General features: G+C 45.3%; 1 protein-coding gene across 1 annotated transcript; it reads right to left on the bottom strand.

Annotated features, from left to right (window-relative positions):
* Nucleotides 1-694: 694 nt before the first annotated feature.
* On the bottom strand, nt 695-8,354 carry LOC139765847 (prostaglandin G/H synthase 2-like). The gene is made up of 12 exons (XM_071693683.1): nt 8,089-8,354; nt 6,005-6,124; nt 5,397-5,516; nt 5,043-5,186; nt 4,100-4,422; nt 3,889-3,972; nt 3,546-3,686; nt 3,299-3,413; nt 2,813-2,988; nt 2,534-2,644; nt 1,946-2,159; nt 695-1,733 (listed from the first exon to the last, which is right to left on the bottom strand). The coding sequence occupies exons 1-12, from the start codon at nt 8,129-8,131 to the stop codon at nt 1,486-1,488; spliced, it is 1,839 nt and encodes a 612-aa protein (XP_071549784.1). The 5' UTR covers nt 8,132-8,354; the 3' UTR covers nt 695-1,485.
* Between the last annotated feature and the right edge of the window lie 759 nt (nt 8,355-9,113).

Here is a 9,113-nt window from a genome sequence, read left to right as displayed (position 1 = left end):
AGAGAGACTTCTGTGTGTAAATGTGCTGTGAGGGGCAGCTGGTGATATGTCTGATCACTATCTTGTGGAGGCGAGGGTGAAGATATTTAGAAGTTTTCGAAAAAGAGGAAACTGCCGGTGAGAAGAAAGAGATGAGAGTGAGTTTGGAAAAGAGACTGGTGTGAAGATGTACCAGGAGAGATTGAGTGTAGAATAGTGAAAAAGATTTTGAGCGATTGGCGCATGAACATGCACGGGATAGAGTGAATTGCAACGATAGTGTATACCGGGGTCGACGTGCTGCCATTGGACTGAGCCTGGGCATTGGAAGCGTCTGGGGCAAGCCATGAAAGGGTCTGTGGGCCTGGTTGTGTACAGGGAGCTGTAGTTTCGGTGCATTACACATGACAGCTAGAGAATGGACGTGCTCAAATACGGCCTTTCTTCTTCTGTTGGTGGTGATACCTCGTTAACGCGGGAAACTGTGATCAAGTATGGAGTGTATGTATACTTATTCTCGCTCATCATTTGTAGCTGTACAGTGTTGATAGTGTTCGGTAGGCCAGTATCTATTATGACTCACCCAAGGAGTTATATTTACACTTGAGACATTTCTTCTGCGGTGTTTGTGGCGATAGGTACATGGTGCAGGCAAGCGCTTGCCAAACACCGACCCAGCAGAGCGCTAAGTATAGCTAGGTCATGCAAACATCTGTATCTTTCAGTATTTATTCAAAAGTATCGTAAATTACTTGAGATCAACACACACACACATACACATATAAAAAAATATATATACAAAATGTACAAAAATACAACTCAGAGCAGAGAACATTGAATACAAATGTACATGAACAGGTTTAGGGGAAGGCAGGACGAGGCCAAGCTTCCCTCCCTGAAAGCCTCCTTGATTATTCTCCTTATGGACCCGAGCCCACCTAGTGACACTCCAACACCTGAGTTATGCATCCATACCTCCTCATGACATCTTTGATGCATGCACTCGCAATCACACTTGTAACCTATATATATATAATGTATCTGACTAGCATCATATCTATAAATACAATCATACCAGTGTGATTATTTACATGTACGACTTACATTCAAGCTAAATAACTTACAAACGACCTCTTACTTTCACATAGATGTCAAATTTGGTAACGCAGTGGAAATTGGAAAACAATATGTACAGTTTTTACGCCTGTAGTAATGCCTTTTTTTTTTTTGTTAGACTTTCTTTTCTTGGTGGGAAGGGAACCAAAACATTCATTCTATAAATAAAAACACTTTAGCTACTGCTAGAAGACGTGGCGTTGATAAGAGATGCAGAAACAGAAAACTATTTCCTCTACACTCACGTCCAACTGTACTCTCTCTTTCAACAGGGGAAGGGACAAAAAAAAGAGGTATATACCCCTAACAGGCAAGTATTAAAACATCTTTGGAATGGCTCATTACTGTCTCCATACCCAGTCTGGTTCTTCACATTGCACCGGGTCTTTCCTAAGGCGTGCCTGCGGGGACTGTGAAAGCGATGTTTTGACACCCGTTCTTCATGTTGAGGCAGAAGAGCTTCTGGATGGAGGCCGTCTTGATGATGTTGAATCCCTCCTCCCCGCCGAAGGTGGATGGCTTCCAGTACCTGGGGCTGCAGATGGGGTTGGCCAGGAGACCCTTCACGCTCCAGGGTCCGCCCATGTTCACCATGGATAAGGGCGTCACAGAAGGGCCGGGTCTTTCCGCAAGCAGACCTGAAGAGTTAAAAAGTGACTCATGAATATGCAAATTTGTCACTTGAGTGGGGAGGGGGGCTTTCGAAGCATAGAAATCGTCTTCCATATATCTAGAAGGAGTGAAATTCAGTGAATTATTTATATATATAAGCACAGCTAAATCTGATGTATGAGAAATGTGCCACTGAAGGTGGATGAATAGAATTAATGTATCATTGTTGACAACTTACCGACATAGTATTCTACGGCATCGATGTCCCCGTACAGCTCCTCCAGTTCGGCCGCCAGTTCTGCGTCTCCGGTCAGGTCCTGGAAGCTGGTGAAGGGCCTCATCTCGAACCTCTGTCTGTAGGCATTGATCCCCTGGAACCTCAGCCGTCTGCCGTTCTCTATCACCTTCTTCAGGACTGGGTAGAGGACGGGTGCGTGGTTCCTGGTCGTCAACTGCAGAGAAAGGAAGCCATTACGGTCACCGGTCATGCCAGCACTGGCAAATTATTTCACAGTGGAGAGAGAGGGAAGGGTTACAGCCTTATTTCACAGTGGAGAGAGAGGGAAGGTTACAGCCTTGTTTCACAGTGGAGAGAGAGGGATGGTTACAGCCTTATTTCAAATTGGAAAGAGAAGGATGCAGCCCTACTTCAAAGTGGAAAGAGAAGGATGCAGCCCTACTTCAAAGTGGAAAGAGAAGGATGTAGCCCTACTTCAAAGTGGAAAGAGAAGGATGCAGCCCTACTTTAGAGTGGAGGGAGTGAAGCAATTCAAATTACGAATACAGGACTGAATTCAGTCTAAGATGTTAGTGGGAGATAACTTACCGCTCCAGCCCTTGTGTTGACCATAGCATGGATGAAGTTGTCAAGTCCGTGCTTGAAGATAGGGGCGGTGGAATACGCCATGTCCATGATGCCATAGTCTGTTCCGTTCACCTGCGAACACGAATGGAAATAATCGATTACACTCCTGTACGGTCTTACCACAAATCTGTCTCAGATTGTTTTCAGAGATAGAAAGGAAATGTTAGAATGAGGAGGGAAGGGGTAATGCACTTCATATCGTCAAAGCCGAAAATACAAAGCTTGGCGAGCAAGACTCACATGGAGTGTGTCGGAGACGAGGGGATGCCAGTGGTAGAGGTGATTGAACTCGGCGTGGATGCGGTTGTGGTACTGGAAACGGGTGCCGTGGGTCAGGTGGGGCTCGAACGTCAGCCTGAGGTTGTACTGGCTCAAGTGCTGCACGTAGTCCTCAATGGTGATCTTGATCACCTCGCCTGTGGGTGGGAGGATAAAAAGGGGGGTCAGTGATATGGGGGTCAAGTCCAGGTAGTGATCTAGCAAGAGAGGTCAATATTTCAAATACCCCTCAGCAGTAACTCTAATACTTCAAGATATTGATCTTAACTTTGCTATGGATATATTTCATTTGCGAAATCACGACAATGAGCAAAATGCCCTACAAATAACGCATACGCCGCTCAAAGCAGCTTCATTAGGAGATGACTATGTATTTTTTCTCTCGCCAACAAATAAGTTATTGCGGGGTAAAAAGAGGAGCCGAGATGACAGGTTGACGGGACGTACCTATGATGATGAGGCGAGCAGTCTGATAGAGGCGTTCGTCGTCCCAGTCTGGGTGAACCTTGAAGAGCTCGTCACACACACGATTGTGCTCACGAACCCAGATAGTGGAGTAGGCCTGCAGCAGGGGAGAGACGAGAGGATTATGTAGACCTTACGCTCTGGAGAGGCGGTAGACAATCATCTTGACCAACCATTTGCCATTCTTATAGTGAGGAATTATAGCACTGTATTGGCTTTTGCTACTTACGAAGAGCCCAGGCAGGAGAGCGAAGAAGGGGTGACCCAGGGCGAATTTAGAATCATCCGGGATGGGGATGTGGGGAGGGTAGTCCATGGAGATGCCCTGCACGTCCTTCAGGTATGGTGGGAACTCCTCCCCGTTGATCACCTGAGGACAAGGGGATGAGGGTTATTTCTCGATACCAAAACCACAGATTTCAAGAGTAATTTTCGTTATGCATTGAATACACATTAGTCCGTAATATTCGTAAATACTTCATGAAAGTGTCGTTCATTAGTGTGAGACGGTATTGCGTTATCTGAGAGACAGCATAAAGATAAACTGATTAAAAAAACAAAGGTGTACCAACCTGAGTGAGTAGTTTGCCTCTGTGGCCAGACCTCAAACCCCGGCGGTCCTGTTCCTTGAGCCCGTAGATGTTCGAAACGTCCACCTGAGGAAGTCAGAACAAGCTTTGAGTCTTTTGCCTCACAGTGGAGTGGGTGATTCCTATATCATGTAACCACTACCTCATGCATAACCAGGCTCGTTACCGGGCGTGTTCGAGGGGAGATACTTACGCCTCCGTTGCCCTTGGTGAGTTGAGGGCCCTTCTCGTAGTCGGTCCAGAAGAACTGGTGGGTGAAGTGCTGGGCGTAGTACTGGAACAGGATGTTGGTGTCGTGGGGCTCTGGGATGAACTGCTTCCGCAGGAATATCTTCTTGATCAGCGTGTCCACGTCGGGGTACTCCCTGTGTCCCTTCACTCCCAGGGGAGTTGGGCAGTGCTCAGGGACGGGCGGGAGGGCTCGGCCGTAGTAGCTCTCGTTGTAGTAGGCGTTGAGGGTGATGTAGCTATGGTCGCTCTCGTACGTGGGCGGAGAGTCCACCAAGTCGCCACGAGCTGCCGAAGGCACGAAATAGTAGTCAGCTTCCAACACTTTCTCCATCAGACGCACGTATTCCAGGAATTGCTCATTTACACGTATTTCAGGAATTGCTTATTTACACGTATTTCAGGAATTGCTTATTTACATGCATTACAGGAATTGCTTATTTACATGTATTGCAGGAATTGCTTATTTACATGCATTACAGGAGTTGCTTATTTACATGTATTGCAGGAATTGCTTATTTACATGTATTTTAGAGAATTGCTTATTTACATGTATTACAGGAATTGCTTATTTACGTGTATTGCAGGAATTGCTTATTTACATGTATTGCAGGAATTGCTTATTTACATGCATTGCAGGAATTGCTTATTTACATGTATTGCAGGAATTGCTTGTTTACATGTATTTTAGAGAATTGCCTATTTACATGTATTACAGGAATTGCTTATTTACGTGTATTGCAGGAATTGCTTATTTACATGTATTGCAGGAATTGCTTATTTACATGTATTTTAGAGAATTGCTTATCTAAAGTTATCTCATCGGTCAGATACACAATCAAACTATCGAATTCAGTAACTGTGTAGCTTCTGTCTACAAAATGGAACACGTTGGGGCATTGACTTACAGAGGTAGACGTAGGTCATGATCCGCTTGTGGAGGAAGGGGATCCTGTTAATGATGGCCCAGAACCAGCTGTGGGAGGTGATCAAGTTGTGTATGGTCTCGGGGTCTGGCTTGAGGTTCTTCTTCAGCCACGCCGTCCACGTCGCTGGGAAGATAAAAAAAATTGTCATTTATGTCTTATAATTGACTTTTGCGTTTGCCTTGCACTTCATTCTACATCAATATCATTCGTAGGCTAAAATGTATTTGCTCTTATTCACCACGTAAACATGACTCAAACTGGCGACGAATCTGTCTACAGTTCATGCCCTTGAGAGGGCGTGACAACCACGACAGAATGACGAGAGCTACTTACGTATGTCGCAGTTGGTACCGTAGTGGTCCGTGCCGGTACAGTCGCAGGTGTAGTTGTTGGTAGGGAGCCTCATGCACACGCCCTGGTTCTGGCAGGGGTATGCGCAGCACGGGTCGTAATCTGCAAGACACAGCGCAACACATTTAATACCACCTCCCTCGCCACGCACGTATGTGCATCTTAATGACGTATGTAATGTATTGCACGTAATTCATATCAATTCATCCCTTTACGTTGACTGCAATTGTACGCTTGGGTCATTAGAACACCTGAATTTTCATGTATTGAGTAGATTAAAAGAAAAAAAGATCATTTGATTGAAAGGAACTGCTATTACGATTGGCATGTAAAATTTGCGTCGTAAGTGATCATGATTATTCATTTCCGGTGTGTACATTCTTGTCGCAGAACCTTGCAAATGCGTAAGAACATTAGTGTATTGTACGATAGTTAGCTTCACAAGAAGGCTTTAATATTCCTTTCCAAACATAATAAAGCTAGGTACAAGAGGTCCACAGTAATGAACATGGCACTGCCTCTGTCATGACGAGGAGTGGACTGACTATGGCCGTGGCCTCCTGCGGGCGCTGTTGAGTCTCAATACTCACCAAGAACGGCAGGAGCCCCGGGCGAAGAAGAGGTAGGAGTGTCCTGGACGGGGCTACGCATGAAGAGCAGCGAGGCAGCCAGGACCACCCCAGCCACGCCGAACACCACCCGGCCTCCTCCTGTGAACCACAGAAACACACTCAACCACTGGTACAACATGAAACACAGTTAATGACAACTGAACAATTTTTGTTTTCCAAATTATGCCAGACTTAAGATACAATGGTTAAGAAGCCCTACAAATGTTAAGACTGATTTCGGTTAAGGAGACCTAATGTGGAACTGAGACAATGATCTCGGTTAGTGCCAGACTAAAGAGAGGATGGTTAAGGAGCCCAATGGCTGACATTTCTGCCCACCATATATCTGATTCTGGGATGAAATATAAGAGCAGTAACGTGCATCTCAACAGGGTTTTCAACGCTTGAAAATATCACATTGGAAGCCAGCCACAACCCAGGTATGAATGTGCATAATTACGGGAATCCTGCGGCTTGTTATGACAATACATCATCGCTCAAGGCCAGATTCCGTGGTCTTCCAGTCTTGTTCAATATTTTCCTTGTTTCGTCTACGTGGCTTCAGTGACGAGTCGCTGGCTGGTGATGGGTGACCGGTCGGCTGGGTTGTTGGGACGCGAGTGTATACAGTTACTACTGTGGTTACAGTCATGCTAGAGGAGTACTTTTTTAATATTTTCTAGTCAAATTGTATTTAAACTGGGATGCTAAACTGCATGAGATGGAGAGAAATATGGCTGGGAAATCTTAGCAGTAGGCGAATGTGGGTCTTGGGCTGGTATGGATGAGTGACTGCTTCAGAAAAAGGCTATATTTTTGCTGTCCTGCCACTTTACTATGGATCTTACTAGCTCCAGTACTTATACCAAGGAGCATCGGATGTTGATGTTAAGGGCTCGGGGGGAAGACCAAGTCTCTCGTGGAGATGCTGCATCACTCCTGCCTACGTGATCCTTCACCATTTGCAGGCCAAGCCTATCTTTTCACGCCGTATTGTCTTACTTGTAATGTTTCCCATTTCCCCGTGGTGGGAGCCTCCTCCCCCTCTCAACACCACCAGCCAATCCCATCCTCCTGAAGCAAATGATATTGTTTTACAAATATTTGTGTCTGTGTAAACACTTGCCCTGGTGTGAATTTCCTAAAGCCCTCTAGTGACAAGCTCTCTCCGTAGAAACGCCACCTCACTTCAAAATCGAATGTCATACATATTTTTTTTCGTAATACAGATCGGGAGAACGAGAATCTTTAATTATGCTGTGATGTGTATAGAGTACACTGGAGGTTACGACGAAAGGTTTTCAGGCCACGAGTAAACCTAGATGTAGGTTGGATGAATAGCCTTTCATTATTCCACTCGTGGCAACCTCACATACACACACACACACACACACACACAGGCTCCTCCCACTACCTACCCCCGCGATCCTGCCAACCTCTGCCAGGCCGCCCGGCCAGCCTCCAGCGTCTCAAGGTCTCAACACACACACACACACACAAAACCCCATCACCACACACGATGAAATACTTTTTAATGATCAGACAACCAAAGTACAGCCAGTGAATCTCTTCTGTACCTCCCTGTATCCTCCAAAACTTTCCACGTCCAGGACAGTCGTATGTAAAAGTATTGGTGGTAAGACCTTGGCCGCAGGAATTGCGTTTTCCGTATTCTCTCTCCGTACTCATTGGTCTGCAGCGTCTAACAACAGCGCTCTGGTATTAATCACCTTTCACACTCAAGGTTTATCAAAATGGGCACAACCTCGGGGGGTGTGTAAGATGCCATGGTTCTCCTCCGCCATCCTAGTTGGTTTTAGTTAAGAGGGAATCATCAGGTGGCAATACAAACGAGTATTACTAAAAATGTTTCATTTCAAGAAAGCACTGGTGGGGGGGACCCTGATATCTCTAGTTATCTTAAACAGTAAACTAAGGCCGGTAGGGAAAGCTGAAAGGACAGGAAGGCAAATGAGAAGGATAGGGCATCAACCCGCATTATTTCTCCGAACGTGACTATATATAAACCAATGTTTTAACAGGATCTATAAATTTTTACTTACTCTTGTCCTCCTGGTGCCCGTCCGAACTCATGCTTTTGACCATCGAGAACGAATATTTGTCACAGCAAATATGTTGATGATGATTGATGTCCTTTATATCAGTCCGTTCGCACCGTTAATTCTGTAAAATCAGTCTTTTTTTTTTTTTTATCCCGGGCCCGACTATACTCCACTAAGACGGTGGGCGAGACACTAACACACTGTCTTGCGTTCACTCCGACCTGGAGCGCACTGACTGACTGCCCGACACAGTTGCCGCTACTTATATCGGCGGTGCGCTACAGCTGCGCCGGGGTTGGGAGGAGGGGGGGAAGGGATTGCGTCATGGGACGCGCGACGGAAGCTCATCATTCTCAGATGTGGTTGAGTTCCAGAACGAACCCGCATTCTTGAACCCCGTATATGGACTAATGGTAAATGTGCTCATGGCTGCCAGGATGAAGTGCATCAGGTGAATTTGTGTGGTATAACCTCTGTATTTTAAGATCTTACTGTAACCTATGTATGAATGACGAGTTTTTCATGTTAAAGAACATGATTCATCATTTCTGTATTGTACCTGGAAGACTTTGTAAGAACGTTATGGCCATATCAGTCCAGTCTCTTTTAGAGTTAAGGTTCTCCAATTTCTCAAAAACTTTATATTTACGTATATTTATATAGATATATATATATATATATATGCATGTTTACCAAATGGCGTCCTAGCTTCGTCTCTTCGATGTATATCAACTGACTTATATATCTCTTGTGTCTCCCCGATGATGTGATTATTACACGAAAGTGCACTAGGAACTTATCGTGTTTCATTTTTCCCGTGGACTCATAGGAAATTCTGGAAGCCTTGCAGAATGTGTGGAAGTCGAGAGCATTATCTCGGAAAGCAAATTTGGGTATGTTTGAAGGAATAGTGGTTCCAACAATGTTGTATGGTTGCGAGGCGTGGGCTATGGATAGAGTTGTGCGCAGGAGGATGGATGTGCTGGAAATGAGATGTTTGAGGACAATGTGTGGTGTGAGGTGGT

The sequence above is a fragment of the Panulirus ornatus genome, chromosome 56, assembly GCF_036320965.1.
Source record: "Panulirus ornatus isolate Po-2019 chromosome 56, ASM3632096v1, whole genome shotgun sequence".
Taxonomy (NCBI): domain Eukaryota; kingdom Metazoa; phylum Arthropoda; class Malacostraca; order Decapoda; family Palinuridae; genus Panulirus; species Panulirus ornatus.
The sequence above is the reverse complement of the archived record's forward strand: the minus strand, read 5'-3'. Positions and strand labels throughout refer to the sequence as shown.